The 17,384-nt window shown below is 45.8% G+C and overlaps 1 protein-coding gene across 4 annotated transcripts in view; it reads left to right on the forward strand.

Annotated features, from left to right (window-relative positions):
* CABLES1 (Cdk5 and Abl enzyme substrate 1) overlaps positions 1–17,384 on the forward strand; it is a 114,190-nt gene that overhangs the window by 38,990 nt on the left and 57,816 nt on the right. For 3 of the 4 annotated variants that reach the window (XM_045041777.1, XM_045041776.1, XM_023241812.2), the window contains exons 2-3: positions 8,860–8,931; positions 14,312–14,404. In XM_045041777.1, coding sequence (XP_044897712.1) covers positions 8,860–8,931; positions 14,312–14,404 — 165 coding nt within the window. Of the gene's footprint in view, positions 1–8,859; positions 8,932–9,688; positions 9,969–14,311; positions 14,405–17,384 lie in introns of those variants that run through there. The other variant, XM_006938812.5, reaches the window with a different exon arrangement.

The raw sequence follows: 17,384 nt of genomic DNA on the forward strand, positions 1-17,384 counted from the left end.
TAAAAATGTAGAAACAGATCTTATTTGAACAAGCTGATTGCAACACTTAGTGGATGGATTTTAAAATTTGATTTTTGCCTGATTCATCAGCTACAAGCTTTAAAACATAGCCACTTTGAAAGTCCGTTTCCATTCTTCCTTAAGATAATCTGTTTTCCTTCTTTTACAAGGAAGACTTCCATGATCTGCCGGGGGAGGGGGGTTGCATGTTTCTGTCTGTATCCCAGGTATGGGGTATGGATCTGGCTTTAGGCACACAAGCTGTTATGGGCAAAGGAGGTTTTTCCTCGCACAGGCAAGCCAACTGTGTGCCTTTTGCTCACAGGCATTGCAAGGACTGACTGGCCCAGTAGGGTGTTGGTGGATCACCCCAGCCTGGTGTCCGGGCCCAGCTAGTCTGCCACCATGATGGCAGATTTCGTGGCTCTCCTCTGGGATTTCCTCCACAGTCTGACAGGCAGCCGTTGCCAGGTGAGCACGTAAGGGCCATGCTGAGTCCATCACCACCTTTGCTGCTGGACGATGCTTTAGATCCATGGAAAGCAGAATTAAGCATGGCTCTAAGAAACATGTCTTTGTGCTAAAGCTAAGGCCAATTTTGCTCTAAGACTATGGATGTAGCTTCTTTTAAGAGGTGACAGCTGACTTTTCTTTCTTCATCTGTGAGCACATATGTATTGGTGGAGAAGAAGTTTGCTTCTTCACTGAGCACACTCTAATTTGACTTCTGCTAAAGGAGCATCTGGAATCTTGACTTTGACATTTGCCAAATCATGAACGAAATTATCATAACTTAGTTGCTGAATCTGGAGAGTAAGCTCATGATGTCGTGGTGTTAACAACTCAGAGCTATGTTAGAGAAATGAAGGGAGTGCATGTTAGAGGTGCACTTGGCTTTCAGAGAGCCTACTGTTTGAAAACCAGCATTTTCACAAAAGATATCAATGAAAGTGTAATTCTTGGATATATGGAGGTTCTTCTCCCTAGGGTTCCTTTAAGTAGTAGGCTCCCATAGTAAATAAGTTTACCAATTATAGATTTAGACTCTGCTTTCCAAGAACACCTTTTCTGCATGAGCTGAGTGCTATTTTTAGAACAAAAGAATATGTCTGTGATGTGGAGATACAAGAAAACAGGGTAGGATTTCAGGGCATTTTACAGAGATTTTCTATCTGCTAAAAAGGTCAGCTAGTTTCTAGGCTAGCGGGCTCCCTGTCTTTTCTTGCTGGGCCCTAATTGGGCCCCTTGGAAGCTTTGAACTCTAAGTCCGAAAAGGAGACTAGGAGATGAAGGGTCCCGTAGTCTCTTGGTTGAAGTGGGACTTCATGTCCAGCCCTGTCTCCTTGCCCGCAGCCGGGTACCACCAGCTTTACCTGGGGAAGGGGGTCTGTATCCTGATAGTCTTCAGAGTTTTCTGAGACCCCAGAAATGTCTCAGACCACTGCTCCCACACCCGCAGGTTGACATTGTGAACCTGTGGACATCGGGATCAGGCCTCGAGGTGAGGTTGGAGCCCTGCTTTTTGCTTCCGCTGGTGGTCCTTGATCCCCCTCCTCCCATCTCTGCTGACCGCCTTTCTTGCTTGCTGGTCCATAGCCAAAGAACAGGGTACCCAGCCCTAGGGACGGCTGCCCAGCCTGGGAGAGAATCCTGGATTCCCTATTGGCTCCCATTCTTCTATCCTGCTCAGATGCTACAAGTGTCCCCAGTGATGGAAACAGATTGCAGCTTTATCCCAAGGCGGAGTGCTGTTCCCACTGCCCTTGCTTTTCCTTTCCACCCCTTGCTTTTCCTTTCCACGGTTTCAATCATTGACAAATCTTTATATTTACATTTATAATTAGATGTGGAACTAGCAAAGAGCCTGAGAGGATATACACCAGACTCTTGGGTTTTTTTGTTTTTGTTTTTTTAATGCTTGTTTATTTTTGAGAGAGAGTGAGTGGGGGAGAGGCAGAGAGAGAGGGAGGCACAGAATGCGAATCAGGCTCCAGGCTCTGACCTGTCAGCACAGAGCCCGACGCGGGGCTTGAACTCATGAACTGTGAGATCAAGACCTGAGCCAAAGTCGGATGCTTAACTGACTGAGCCACCAGGCGCCCCCACATACACCAGCCTTATAAAGAGTGTCCTCTGGCCCTTGGGGTTTGCCTTTCATTTCTTAGTTTCTACTTCATACATTTCCTGATTTGATTTTTTTTTTTTTTTTACAGTGAGATATATTACTTTTATAGTCACAAAAGCAGTACAAATTCCACTTGGGAAAACGAATGTTTAATAAGCTCAAACAGAAGAAACTCATTTTAAACATCACGTCTTCTACCTGCCAACTGCCCAGCTGTCCCTTCTCCCTTCCCACCGTCCCACTAGATGAGCGTCTGCTGTCTCCCTCTACTTCCTGTTGCAGTAAGGCATTGAGAAGCTTCCTGAGGGTGACTTCTGGCTTCTGTTGACCAGACTGGGAATTCATATATTGAATAGGAAGAGCCTACCAATAGCTGTGCATAGAAAAGCATTGAGTGGAAGGTCAGGTGCTTTCTGGGAAAGGTCCGTAAGAACCCACCTGCCTGTTGATGGAGTTCGTCGTTGCATTCAGCCAGTCTGAACTGCGTACCTACTGTTTGCTGAACATGCTCCATCCCTAGGCCACAAAAGTGGTCCCTTCCCTAAGCCAGCCCATTGTCTAGTGTGGTTCAGTTTTGTCTGAGGGAGAGAGAGAGAGAGAGACATAGGTAACAAAGCAAATAAATTACAAGTGTGCACATGTCTTGTGACCATGTTAATAGGTTATTTTTATGGTTGTTGTGTTTTTCCTTTTTTGGGTCATAATAACTGTCTGAACGGATCTGAGGTAGCCATGACCTCAGCTTGCCCATTAGCTGTGTAGCAGGTATCCGTGATGCCCTCACTTCTTCACACGTGTGAAGACATAACTGTGCCTGCCAGTGGCCCATCTTATAGCCAGGAAGGGGACTCCTTACATGGGGGAAAACTGGAGCCACAGAGGAAATTGCCTTTTTGTTAGGATAGCATTGGTTGGCCCAGATGGTGTACGTCCCTTCTTGCTCTCAAAGCTCATGTTTTGATCTCAGATTTTTAACGGGCCCCAGGGTTCCGGTGGGCAGTCAAGGGAGAGAGCATTGATCCAGCCTTACTCCCTCATTTGACACTGAGCCTAAGGCCAGGGGCCACTTTCCTTGTCAAATGCTGGTCCTGTCAGTGTCACATGCTGTCCCCTGTGGTGCCCTCTGCCTGATGTTGGCTTTTGGGCCAAGCTGCTTCTTCAGGTCACCCCATAGGGGGATTGGCCTTGGTCATCTGGCCCAGGATGACCCTGCCTGACCTCACTGATCAGCAGGGAGAGCAGCGAGCCCAGAGTCCAGCTCTGGTGAGGTTCTTTGGGCAGTTGCCCCCCTGCCCACATCAGCGTTCTCTCTCTCTCTCTCTCTCTCTCTCTCTCTCTCTCTCTCTCTCTCTCTCTCTCTTTCTGTCTTTCTGAGGTACTCTGCTAAGAAGAGATGGCCTTTTTCCAGAAGCTCTGATGAAGATGCCCCAGGCACGGCTCCCACCTTGCCCCTTACTCTCCTGGGGTCCCCAGAATCACTGCTGACTGGGCCGGCAATAGGTATGGCCAAGCCTTTGAGGATGGCCAGGCGGCTGGGCCCACTTACCCCACCCCATCAGTTTGTGTGGGTAGTCATTGCTCTTGCCCTGAAAGTGGAGCTGCTGACATTTTGGTGCCTAAAAGTCACTTTCAGAATCCTGGCCCTGGGTCTTCCCTCGTCCAGCCCCCTGTTAGCCCAGTCACTTGTTTTTCTGTGTGATATTTTTCTCTGCTCCCAGTGACCTTTCCTTAAGTTTTCAGTGTAAGAGGATTTATTATAACCAGCCCTGGGTCCCAGGAGCTCACAGTGACTTCCTCTGCAGTGAACCATCAGCCCTAATGATAAAGTGGATTAATTTGGTCCAGGTAGGTGTATCCAGATAGGCAGTCTTGTCATGAATTAGCATTTCCTTATCTAGACAGAGTCCAGCGTTCAAAAGATACTGGGGACTTTAGGGAGGCTGGCATGTACAGTTGTTGAATGTGAGCCACGTTGGCCTCAAAAGTGTTAAGGGACAGTGTGGAAGGGCCCAAATCATAACAGTCAGACTGGGCAGGGAACCTTGAGTTCTGACGACTCGCCCTGAGGACCAGTCATGGACTCTTCCCATTCGACCATGTCCACACGTAATGCTTGGGCTCTTACTTAATGTCTACTTGCTTAAGAAGAAGGCCAAGCATTCTTTTTCAGTCATTAAAACCTGCGAAGACCCCTGCTTGTTAACTGTGCCTGATGAGGAGGAGTTTGCACGGTAATGGACTTAGTTTATGAGGCAGATTGCAGGGTGAAAAGTGCCTGGTGAAGCTTGGCCACCTTCCCTAAGCTTTCTCTTCCATTTCAGGCTTTCGGAGATAGAAAGCAAAGGGGGAGGTTATTACATACCTTGAAAGGATCTAACAAGGGGCAGAGATGAGCACTGCTGGGTTAACACCACAGGGCATGCCCTTGTGGCAGTGAACAAAGGCTTATTTTATGTGGGAAGGGCAGGCACTGCATTTTTGTTTTCATGGTGCCTTTTGACCATAATGTTCTTTGCAGACTCTGTGTGTCCATCTCAAAGAATACAGTTGACCCTAGGGGCGCCTGGTGGCTCAGTCGGTTGAGTGTCAACTCTTGATTTCTGCTCAGGTCATGATCGCAGGGTCATGGGATTGAGCCCTATGTTCCATGCTCAGCGCAGAGCCTGCTTAAGATTCATTCATTCATATTCTCTCTCTCTCTCTCTCTCTCTCTCTCTCTCTCTCTCTCTCTCTTTCTCTGCCCCCCTCTCCTTCTGCTGCCTCCCCTGGCCTTCTGCCCTTGTCCTTATCTGTTCTCTCTCTTAAAAACAAACAAACAAACAAACGGTTGACCCTAAACAACATGGGGGTTTAGGGGCACTCCCCCCCTTCCCCCGCCCCTGTGCGCAGTGGAAGATTTGTTTGTTATTTTTTAGTCTCCCCAAACCACTAATAGCCTATTGGTGACTGAAGCCTTACTGATAACAAATAGTCGACTAACACATATTTTGAATGCTATATGCATTATATACTGTATTATAATAAAGGAAGCTAGAGACAAGAAAATGTTACAACCATAAGGAAGAGAAAATACACTTACAGTACCGTTTGGTGTTTATCAAAGAAACTTCACATGTAAGTGGACCTGCACAGTCAGTCCTGTGGTGTTCAAGGGTCAAGTGCAGATTGTTTGGTCCCATTCATGAAGAAGGGAGTCACATCCACTGAATTTAGAGGAACAAGTACGTATCTGGGTTTGGGGATTTTTTTTCCCCTTTAAGGAATCCAGACCTTAAATTCCTGTGTGTGTGTGTGTGTGTGTGTGTGTGTGTGTGTGTGTGTGAGAGAGAGAGAGAGAGAGAGAGAGAGAGAGAGAGAGAGAGAGAGAGAGAGAGAAACTATACCTGTTCAGCTCATGAAGAGAATATCAAATGTATTGACTTTTAAAAAACAAATCCTGGGCACATGGCTGGCTCAGTCAGTAGAGCATGCGACTCTTGACCTTGGGATTGTGAATTCAAGCTCCATGTTGGGCATACAGATTACTTTTTAAAAATCCTCATAAATGTATGGAAAGATATATTTGAATTTGGTTATTTTTCAAATAAGCACCTTTTCTGGTATAGGAAGAGCTGCAGGCAGCTTTTTGATAGGGAAATTATCAGATTGTGTGCTTTTGTGAACGGACCCATCTTTCCAGGGTGAACACCCTGGTCTCAATGTTGGACGAGAGCCTATGGGGTCCCAGTTGCCCGCAAGGGCCTCGTGTGTTCACCATGGGATTCACTTGGCATTTGCAGCTGGAGTGCTGGCCATGCCGTTCTTGGAGAGCATGGGAGGCAGCCCCAAATGCTGGAGGAGATTGAGGGGTTATTAATGAAATTCCTTGGAGGTTGTTCCATGGATTCCCCCTTGAACATGAGCTCCTTGAGGACAGGAGTCCAGCCTGGGTCTGCTCTGTGTTCCCCACAGGTCAGGCTCATAGTTTGTGTGGGTCAGCACAGGGTGTGTTGAGAAAATGCACAAGCCTGGCCTTTGCTGGGGCCTTGGGTTGTATCTTTGCTCCCCAAGGAGCCAACCCCAGAACTTCTCAGTGGACCTCTGTTAGGATAATTGTAGGAGGGGAGGAGGCTTTGAGGTTGCTCTGTCACCCACCCTGGTTGTAGATTGTGCAGAACATGAACATGTCTATTTACTGGCCGTCTGAAAATGCTGTTCCACAAAAGAAGGCTCAGAGTGTAACAGAATTTGTTGAGATTTCCAGGATCTGAAACCTATACTTTATTTCTGCCTGTGGATGTAAATTAGGTCTAATGACAATTTAGGTGTGCATACTTAAGTTAATATTTGACTTTTGATTTAAAAAGTCAGAACATTATCCAGAGATCAACAGATTAAACATTTCAGTGACTCCCTTCTAGCTGTGGAGGAGAATACTGGTGTTAAGTGAGAAGGTTGGGGGTGCTGATTTTATAGATGACCAATGCATCAGCAAAGGTGCCATGTAGTTATGCTTAGAGGGTATAGGTAGGTGTTGAAGGAGCATGTGCTGCACGTGGGCTCAGGCACAAGGCATTTTGAGTGCCCCGGCTACTGACTGGGGTTGGAGGAGGGGCCAGAGCTAGGACAGCCAGCCTAATCCTAGACAGTTGGGCTGGGGTGAGGGAATGGTGGGGAAGGTGCCAGGTCAGAGTGCAGCCTCAGTGGGGGGAACACAGTGGGGCGTGTCATGAAAAACCCAGTAGCGGGATGCCTGGGTGGTTCTTTTGGTTGAGTGTCCAATTTGGCTCAGGTCATGATCTCAGGGTTCACAAGTTCAAGCCCCGTGTCGGGCTCTGTGCTGTCAGCTTGGAGTCTGGAGCCTGTTTCAGTTTCTGTGTCTCCCTGTCTCTCTGCTTCTCCCCCACTCGCACTGTCTCTTTCTCAAAAAAAAAAAAAAAAAAAGTAGCTACTGATCATTTTTTGTCCTGTGCCAGGGACTCTCTGTTTCTTAGTTATTCTCCTTTTCCTATTTCATAGATGAGGAAACTGAGGCTCAAAGATTAAGGACTTTTCTAAATATCCAAAGCCCCTGAACCCCAGGACTGAAATCTGAGTTTGTCTGACTCAGAGTGCATGGTCCTTGCGGAAGTCCACCTGCCTCTGGATGGGGAATGCGGGGGGCCCGATCCCCGAGAGCTGTGATGTGGGGGGGGTATGACTGACTGGGCATCTGCCCTATACCAGCCTGGGACTCTGTACCAAGCAGATTTAGTACCCAGAAGGGCTGTGCTTCAACTGAGGGTCCAGATATGTCAAAACCACAGCTGCAAGGTCACAGGGGCCCTGGGATAGCTGAGTCCCTGCAGTTATGGGGCTGCGCACAACAGTCCCCCTTGCTAATGAATTGGCCACTTATAAACTATAAAATCCGTTCCCGTCCCCCTCAGCACCTGTGGACCCTCTCGGGTAAGACCATTGCCTCCTCACAACCATTGCCTCAGGTCTGGGCTGACTGTTAGAAATCTGGGAATACGATGGAAATGGAAATTTACTGTAAGTCAATTGCAGAGTGACACTGCAGATCTTGCAAAAGGTCCAGTGTGTCAGGAAGACACTGAAGGTAGCGTTATAGAACTCTTGGTGCTCCCACACGGACAAATGAAGGTCTGAGAGAATGCCCGCTTACTGTTGAAGAGCAAAGACTGTTCTAGATGACTGCTTTAGAAAGGATTTGATACCAAAAGATTAAGAAAGGTTCTTCAAAAATTGATGAAGCCCTTGAATAGTTGGCAAAAATGACCTTTCTGATTATCTTATTAAAAGTAAAACATAAAGCGAAAGGTAGTTGTTCAGAAAAAGTACACACAAGACAGAAGTTAAAACATGTTTCATTTTTTGTTCTTTAGGACAAATTAGAACATGGTTATAACTGCATGTTCTTAACCTAATTTTATCAAATGTATTATAAAATAGGCTTATCCTTCTCACTTTAGTCCCTTTTTTTCAAAGTAAAGACCCAATCGGATTTTTTCTATCCACCCTCCTCAGCCAAACCATTTATTATGAAATGATGGTCTTTGTTCAAATGGATTGATTGTAAAGTTACCAGCCACCATGCAACCCTGGTCCCTATACCAGATATTCTGTTAACTAGGACCTGTTCTTATTTTAATCTGGCAAAAGAAACTAGATTAAGGAGGTTTTAGCAGATGGTTTGCAATTCTTTAGCAGCCCGGAAGAGTCCATATCTTGCCTAATCGTGCCCTGATATCTATTCTTACTGGTGTGTGAGAAACTCTCCTAAAGGAGTAATGTCTTCCAGAGATCACAACTTTTTTTTTTATCACATCCTAATGATTTTCAGATTTTATTTAATATGACTTTAAAATTTAGTATTTATCAGTTAACCTGGTTCAGACCACTGATATTTGAATACTTAACAGTATTATCTAATGCTTTAGAAAAACTGCACACAGTATCCAAGTTATATACTATAAGAGGCACCTTGTCTTTTTTGAGGGAATCCTAGCATAAAAGGATCACTTTCCCTGATCACCATAAAGTGGCCCTATTAACCAGGGAGAATGCTCAGGACTCAGCAAGGCAAGATGGGCTTGGCATTCAGGGTGCAGGCTGGGAACATGGCAGCCTCTTTAAGATAGCTCGTGTCAAGTCTTTTTTTTTTATTTTTTAGAACAGTTTCAGATTTACAGAAATGTGTGATCCACTTCACAATGTGGTTTTAACTCCTAGGTTTTTCCCTCTCTCTGCAGACGTCGCCTCATTTCCCAGAGATCATCCTTGGAAACCCTGGAAGATATTGAGGAGAATGCCCCTCTACGGAGGTAAGTTTTTACTGTTGCATGTAAATGGCCTGCATTACAATACAGCAAAGTTTGATTTTTTTTTTTTTTTTTGTCCTTAATCTACAGAATTAAAATTTTAAAATAATGGCCTCATCTCCAGACTCATAGTTTGGAAAGCCCAACCCTGAGGACCATTAGGGCACTATTAAATCTCAGTTATGTATTGGAAAAGCGCAGTTTGCATGTGGATTTGGGTGCTGTTTGCTTTTCAATTTGAAAGCTGCTGTTTGATGAAGACGAGCCCATTATTGTCTCAGCTTTCTTAGGTTCAGTGACACAGTAATCAAGTCCTGGACTTCATTAGCAAGTGCCATCAGTAGTTGCTGGGGAAACTCAATTAGGATCGCCCTGGGGGCTTCTTTGGGGCTGAAAGTGATTTTTCCATTGGGATTAGAAAGGTGCTTGCGAGGCATCTGTGTTTGGGTGACGGCAGTTGCTGAGCTGTGCCAGGCCTCTGGCAGCTTTCCTTCCTCTAATCCTGCACCTTACCACCAACCCCCTTCTGTGCCTTGGTCCCCCTGGCCCTCCGTCAGTGAAGGAGACGGTATTCACACAGGACTTCTGCTTTAGTCTTTGCGGCAGGGGAGCTAGGTTGGCCTGCTCCCGAAGGAGGTGAGGCAGCCTAGAACACGGTGGCTTCACAGGGCATGCGCCAAGGTCTCACGGGGCATGCGTGGCTGATGGCGCAGAGGGAGGCTCGCGGGAGAACGTGCGTTCCCATTGGCTCGCACCAGCTTCCGGAATCCATGTCTGCATACCTTGTGCTTTAGGCCCTGGCTATGGCTGGGGAGTGCGGGCATTTGGGAGGGTGCCGGCATAGGTCTCACCCTGGAGCCGTTCCCTTTCCCGCCGGAGGTTTCACTCCCGGGTTAGTCCTGTCCACAGACCTCCTGGATGGAATGTGGAGCATAGACAGGTGGGGGGATCTGATCGAAAGTATTGGGTGACTGTGAGTCTCGCCGGTGATGTCATCCCAAAGAGAAAGTCCGGGCCACTTTTGAAGTCTTTCTGAAAACGTACGTAACCTCTGGGATCATCGTAGGGTGAGCGTGTGGCTGTGGGATTAATGTGGCTTGGGTGCAAGTGTTCTTCTATCCCTTACTATTAAATGTTGAGAGAAGCTCTTTCCTGAAGTAGCCGTACAAAAAGCTGCATGAAAAGTCCACTTAAGGAGCTGGCTCTGGTCCAGAGTAATCCTCGAGAGTGGAGGAGAGAGGTTCTCAGGTGGCACTGAGCGGCTTTGGCATTTGGGCAGGTAAGGTCACTCCTGCCACAAACGGGAAATCAATGAATAGCACTAAAAAGCTCCTGGTATTTCTAGAGGCTGTGAGAAGCCTCCCTCGGTTAAAGCAGTGTGATAGCTGTGAGTCAAGGAAAACCAGGTAAAAAAAAAAAATGTTACTGCATCCTTGGGGATTCCAGGTGGTTACAGCAGGGGTGGGGGAGGGCGAGGAGGAACTACGTGCTGTGTTTCTGGTCACGTGTCACGTTTCTGGTCACATGCCGCTTGGTCACTTCTGTACCCTCCTCTCAGAATCTCTCAGGCTGATCCTCTGCCCTCTACCCCTCAGCCCTACCATACCATGTTCGAGCATACTGAAAAGGGCTTATCTGCCTTAACTGTAACTTTATCCAGTGCTTACTTATAGAATACTATACTTAAATTCCAAAAGGTCTCATGTAAATATAAAATTTAAAAAACAAGTCTGAAACCAAAGGAATTTGGGCAGTTTGAGAAGGCTTTATTTTCCCTATTAGACTTTTCTGAACTTAAAAAAAGTTCTAATATTTACTTAGAAATGATGAGCACTGGGTGATGTATGGAATTGTTGAATCAGTATATTGTACACCTGAAACTAATGTAACACTGTTAATTATACTAGAATTAAAAATAATAACTACCTTAGAAACGTACTTATTCCTAGGAAGTAAAATTGACATGGTATAGAAGGGATGTTAGTTTGGGAGTCAGGGGGCCTGAATTCTTGGTCTGATCCTTCTACTAGCTGGTTATGGCCTTGGGCATTTTATTTAGCTTCTCTGGGGCCTCAGTTTTCCCATCTGTAAAATGGGAGGGGAAATTGATCTCTAAGGTCCTCTCCAGCTCCCAATTTTGTGAAATGAATGTACCAGTAATGACACTGAACTGTTTTGGGAACTGTGGGGGTGGAAGGCTATTAGCCCAACTTGCTTTTAAACTCAGCACATTGAACAAATGGCTGCAAGGCATCTATTAAAAACCTTTTGCATAATTAAGTGTATCCTGTAATCAGTGCTAACAAGAAAGAGCTAATCTTTCATTAAATTAGTTTTTAATTTAATTCTATCCTAATTTAATTTTGCATCACTTAAAATGTATGTTTTTAAACGGGTACTGAAATTAATTCGTTCTTTGCTTAACCTGCCACAAGCTGAGTGCTTAGTCTTCCAGTTTCCTTGGCAATTGTTGCTAATGCCACAGTTCTCTTTTAAAGCATTTCTTAGATTCTCTGGTGGTTGAGTTGAATGCTTTAAAAAAAAATGCATGACAACAAACAACTTGCTGAAGGAGAGGCTGGATTAATAGCATATTCCCTTATAATCATGTGCTGATATGTTATCTTTTTCAAAGGCTTGCTTGTCTCTGGCACATCACAGTTTGCTAGTAAGTTAGGGTCCTGCACCTACCTAGAATGAATTAAGCATTCACAGAGTATTTAGACTGGGGAGTTTTCCGCCTGCCTGGTGGTTACCTGGTATCCTAGTATTAAGGACTTGGGACATTGCTACGAGGTGCCCAGAAAAACCTCACTTCAGTGGTGGCAAATTTGGCAGCTGTCTCCACCTGCTCCTATTTTTCAGCCTGTCTCAGTTGGCTACTGCACCATAAAGTGTTAACTGATGCCCCCTCCCTTCCCTGTGAGTGGCAAAACCACCTGTGGCCCTTTTGCTGCCTTCCAGTTCTAGCAGAAGATGGGGGGGGGGTAGTTTGTGTTCCAACCTGAAGGGTAACAAACAGCTCTTCTTTTTGCAGGCATGGGAGGCAGAGAGAAGCTCAGGTCTTCTGTCTTCTGGGCTGGGCTGGGTACCAGCTTCCTGCTGCTGGGGGCAGGAGTACCTATCCACTACCACCACAGTCTAGCTCTTGGCTCACTGCCCTCCGTCTGGGTGGCTCAGGAGGCTCTCCTTTTTGGGAGGAAGCAGGGTAAGGGTGTGAGGACACTCCTGGATACTTAGGCCCTATCCAGAAACCAAAGGAAGCATAACTTCTGCTTTCAGAGATTCTCCTCTCTCCAGTGGCTATGTCTCTAGAATCTTCTGCAGTGTGTGTGGGAGACAGTTGGGGACCTTGGGTGGGCTGCAGCCTCAAAGAGTCATTTTGGAGATAGAACTGAGGCAGTTTAGGGTCCTGGGTCTGCTTCCGGGAAGCCGCCCAAAGAAGGCAGAGTGAGGTTCCATGCCCTTGAACATCAGTAAGACTAAATCTAACTTTGGAACCCTGGATTAGGAAGGGGTTGATGGGTGCTGTCTATTCAAACCCTGCCTGAAGGCCCCAGGAAGCATCTACTAAATACAGGTCTTTAAAAGAATCTGTCTTAAACCAAGAATTCAGGACCCTTACTCACAGCTGCAATTTTAAGAATATAGGAAGCAAATAATAACAAAATATGCATCCTTTGTAGCTAATGGTTGGTTAATCACAGCACTGAAATTTGTGTATGAATATTTACATGTGTATACACTCGTATGAATGTGAATGCTTGTATTTGAATGTGTCACTTGACAGTTTATGACTCTCTCCTATGTATTATTAACATTTCATCCTCACAACAACTCCAGGAAGGATCTGAAATATTACTAGTGATAGGTCAGGGTGTCGGAATTGGTAGTGAGTTTGGGGCTGAAGGAAGGGAAGACTGGTTTCTGAAGTGTCTTGCAGGGCCACACAGGCTCTGAGCATGGTCCACGGACCCTGCCTTGATGTAGTGGACATGACTTGAAGGGAGGCTTTCCTTCGTGAAAGCTACCAGATATCTGATCTGATGTCTCTGCTTTAGCCTGTACTGCATTCACTTCAGTATTTTTTTTTTTTCCTTCAAATTAAATGGAAAAAAAAAAATCATTCTCAGCACTCTCAGGGAATGGCTTCTAGGAAGACTGGCCCTTACTAGAGGCTGGCTAAGGGGGCTTGGAGGGATGTACACCTGAGGTCTGGACTGGGGACAACACCCAGTTTCCTTGAGCTGGGCCCTTAGAGTGGGTATGCAGGTCTGCTAGCTTGCCCGCTCCCCAGTCCTGTACCCTAGCCCGTCCCCACATCCCACCTGCGCTCAACTGTACATCCTTGTTGGGTTATCTTGTTAGTCTTACCTGAAGCCTCAAAGTTCAGAACTGACTAAACTTAGCTGGTGGCCCCAGCCCAGACCTCAGTGTGGCTTTGGGAAGCCAGGCACTGCTACTCCAAAACTCATTCTTGAAGCATAAGGTCCCAGGTACCCAGGCCCTATGGCAGGAGCCAGCCCTTGGGACCCATGGTCAGAAAGGCTTGAGTAAGACAAAAATTTTGGTAGCAAAAACCCAAATGGAAATATCACAGCTCCCTTTCTCAAGACAAGACCAAATTTCAAACTCCTGTTTGTTGATTTTTTCTTTTTTATTGCTGTTTTGCTTCTTGCAGTTGCCAGGTGAACTTTGAAAAATAGACAAATAAGCTCTTCTTAGCCTGTGGGTCAGTTCTGTTAGTCCTGTAGTGCAAGCAAATGCCGTATATTCCAGGAAAAAGGTAATTGGAATTCAAGTCATTTTGTTCAACAAATATTCATTTACAATTTATCTTGAAAACAGAAAGAAAGAAAGAAAGGAAACGGCCACTGGCTGGGCCTCTGCTTCCAGGCATAGTCAAGTTAAGCATTGAAGCAGCTGTCCAGGTGGCTCAGGGCAGAGTCCTGCTACAGAAGAAAAATGATTTGGTGTTGTTTTTAAACTGAATTTTCCAATGTTTTTCTTCCCCCTCTAAATTCTTTAAATTTACCATTTTCAGTTCCCATTACTGTTGTTGATACAGGAGAATTCTTTTTAAGATGACAAGAAAGAATAATGACTTTGGAATCCGTGTAGGTTATGTTATTGTAACTGAGGACAATAGTTTTCATTAGCTGGCTTTCCAGAGACCCATATAAATTATCAGGATTATCAAGGAAGTTGTCTTTCGTTGTTTTTTTTTTTTTTTAAAGCTTCCTTGCTTCCAGCCGTATTGTCCTCATTATCCTCAGGGATGATTCAAACCATTTGTCTGGTCTTCCTTCCTGTCTTTGTGTGGAGATGTCTCAGCTGTCCTGCAGGCAACTGACCGGGTTTTTGAAATGACTTTATTTTTCAGATGTCGAACTCTCTCAGGTTCGCCCAGACCAAAGAACTTTAAGAAGATTCATTTTATCAAGAACATGCGGCAGCACGATACCAGGAATGGCAGGTACCACTGTGACAGAAGCTGCCCCACCAGCCTCCCTGTTGTGGGAGGGGAGGGAGGGTCTGGTGTGGATGGGAGGAGGGGGCCGTTTAAATGGCCAGAGCTCCGCAAAGAGAAACCCACACTGTTAAGATGAACAGGACTTCATGGAACCTTCCCAGACTCTTTCTAACCCCCTCCCACCAGAAGTCTATAAAAAATAATGCTGCTTGATAGCGCCCAAAAGCTTGGTGAGAGTTTTAGGTTAACCGCAAATGGAATATTAAATAGTACTCAAATATATTTTCATAGAAAACTGAAGAGGAAAAAGTTGCTTTTTTTTCTTTTTCTGCTTTGTTGGGCTTTGTTTTCTTTCTTTCTTTCTTTTTTTTTTTTTTTTATGAGGGCTATATGCTCTGGTCAGTAAATATCCCATCAGATCTGTGCCTGAACTTGGTTTTGGTGCTAACTTTGCTGTCTTTAGGAAAGCAGAATGACAACTTTGCCAGCAGATTCTTTTTGGGTGCTGATTCGAATGCCTGGCCCTGCTGACATCTGGAGCACATGTTTCTCCAGCTCTTCCATTGCTCTTTTGGAAAGTACTATTAAATGAAAATTACCGTAATTGAAATTCATATAACCTTGGTATTAAAACTCACGCAACAAATAGAGCAGAATCCTTGTTGCTGGCATGCTTATGACTGAATAGCCACGTCCATTCATGGGAGCCTGAATGGGACCCCAATAGCGTGGGGACAGAACCCCATAACTCTCGGGGTCCCTCATGCCCTGTACCTTTTAGGAATGTCTCCCTCCCACTGACCCATGACCTGGAGAGTGGTTTCTCTTGAATGGGAGAGTTAGAGATAGCGCCTCAGCAGAGGTCCTGCCACAAAGACCATTTTGTGTTATTGCCTCCTGATATACAGAAAACTGTATGGGCCCCGCTAATCTCTAATCCATACCAAGTGCAAATTGGTAAACAAGTCTGTAGTTAGACTCGTGGAATGACTAAGGCCCAGCATACTTGCCTGTTATTTGGTATAAAAAACACTGTATAACACCCAAAATAACACTGATGATTACAGTTTTTAAAGACTTGTTTTCTTGAAGTTAATATCTGATTTTTTAAACCAACTTAAATAGGGAACATAATTTTACAGCTCTTCCGTGATTTCAGAATAGCAGAACTGCGCTCTTTCATCAAATAATGTTTACGTAGTTAGTGTATATTCCTATTTTAAATAGAGCTTTTAGTGAAAATATACCCGGCTGTCCTCTGTTGCAGAGATTGCTCTGAATTTCTCTCACTGCATCTCACCCTCATGCTTACTGGGCTTTATTCCTTTGACCATAGCGTTTTATTCTTCCTTTGAGGCTCTTAATTTAAACCTCACTCATGCCATTTTTAGTATAATTGCTCATTGTTTATTTACATTTGTGTTCTTTTCATAATCTCTTTAACCATAAAATAAACAGATAGCCTTTAATTCCTAAATCCAGTCAAGACCAAGCCAAAGGAGTGTGCCAAACGGATAGGATAGCCTTCCCCATCTCTCAAGGTGGGGATGCTGTCGAGGTCACAGAGGCAGCCCGACCACCTGCCCTGGTGGGGTAGTGACAGGACGTAGTTAATAAAATGTGTGGGCCGATGGGACTGCCAGCGCACATGACAGAGCCGGCCTTCCCGGCAAACCATTGACCCAGGAACAACATAAACAGTCCAGAAAGCATTCAGTTGCTAGCAGTTTTGCTGGGGAATTTTCAGAGGGAGCCAGGAAGGATTATTAGCTTATCTGAAGATCTGAGAACTGGAATTGATGGCAGGAAAGCAAGCTGAGAGCTGTTGTGGGGCCACAGGCTGTGGTTTGTGCCACGGCCGGTTGTATCTGCCCAGGTAAGAGCTGCTTTTCCTGTGCCAGAGGAAGATGAAAGGGCTGCAGGTGCTCTCCCTCCTTCCTCTGTGTTTTTAGCAAGGGTGTATCGACCTTAGATGGATGAAAGAAAGAACTGGAGGGGACACCAGGAAGATAATACGGTTTCTGAGGTGACAGAAGGAAATTGTGGTCAAGAGCTGATGAATAGGAGGATGTGACCAGCCTTTTGACAAAGGAAAGGAGAGTTGCCCCCCCCCCCCCACCCTTGGGCAGCAGGCATGAGATCGTCCTGGCAGAGGGACATGTGGATGAGCTCTGGTCCAGCAGCGGTGGAGAGGAGGGATCCTGGTCATGCTCTTGGAAGAGAGGACTACTGCATCAGCAGGGGTCTCTGAATCTCCTACCTTCCACGTACTGAGGCGCATGCACAACACCACACCACAGGGTGCATTCCTGCAGTGAGGATCGAACTCAGGTTTCTTGCCTGTGTTGAGAGGAATGAGGCTTTACAGAGAAGGCTGTACAGAAAATGGAATGGCCTCAGTACTGGTATCCTGACTCCTCTTTAACTGGGGAAAGAGACTGAGAAGGGGCCTGCAGAGTCCCCAGGCCCAGTCCTGCAGCAGTTCCCACTCATGGTTGTGCCAGCTCCCAAGTCACCTTGTGACCACTGACTATCACAGGCCAGCCTCTCAAGACTGCACCCGCATCTGGGGCCCATTTGCTGCTCTGGAACTGAAGACCTCGGTGTTGAGGCTGCTCTGTCCCCAAGCCCGCTGACCGTGAGACTGAGGCACCAGTATCGATTGGGGGTTTGGGCTCAAAGCTCAGCAAGGACCAGTGCGGCTGACCCCGGGAGAGGAGAGCATCTGTTGTGAGACTCAGTGCCCAACCTGTGAGTGTGAAGCACAACTTAAGATGAGAAGGAGAAAAAAATCAAAAAAACTGAGAACCAAGTATGATAAAAGACCATACTTGCATCCAGCCCAAGTGGGTATAAAATGATCAGTAATATCAAAGGTAACCACTTAGAAACAAACTTTGGGGTCTTGGCCAGCCTCGTGTTCTCCCACTTCTCTCTGTGACATTAGAGGAATCTCTACTGATGTGTGAAGTAGAGGTGAGCA

The sequence above is a fragment of the Felis catus genome, chromosome D3, assembly GCF_018350175.1.
Source record: "Felis catus isolate Fca126 chromosome D3, F.catus_Fca126_mat1.0, whole genome shotgun sequence".
In the NCBI taxonomy this organism is placed as follows: domain Eukaryota; kingdom Metazoa; phylum Chordata; class Mammalia; order Carnivora; family Felidae; genus Felis; species Felis catus.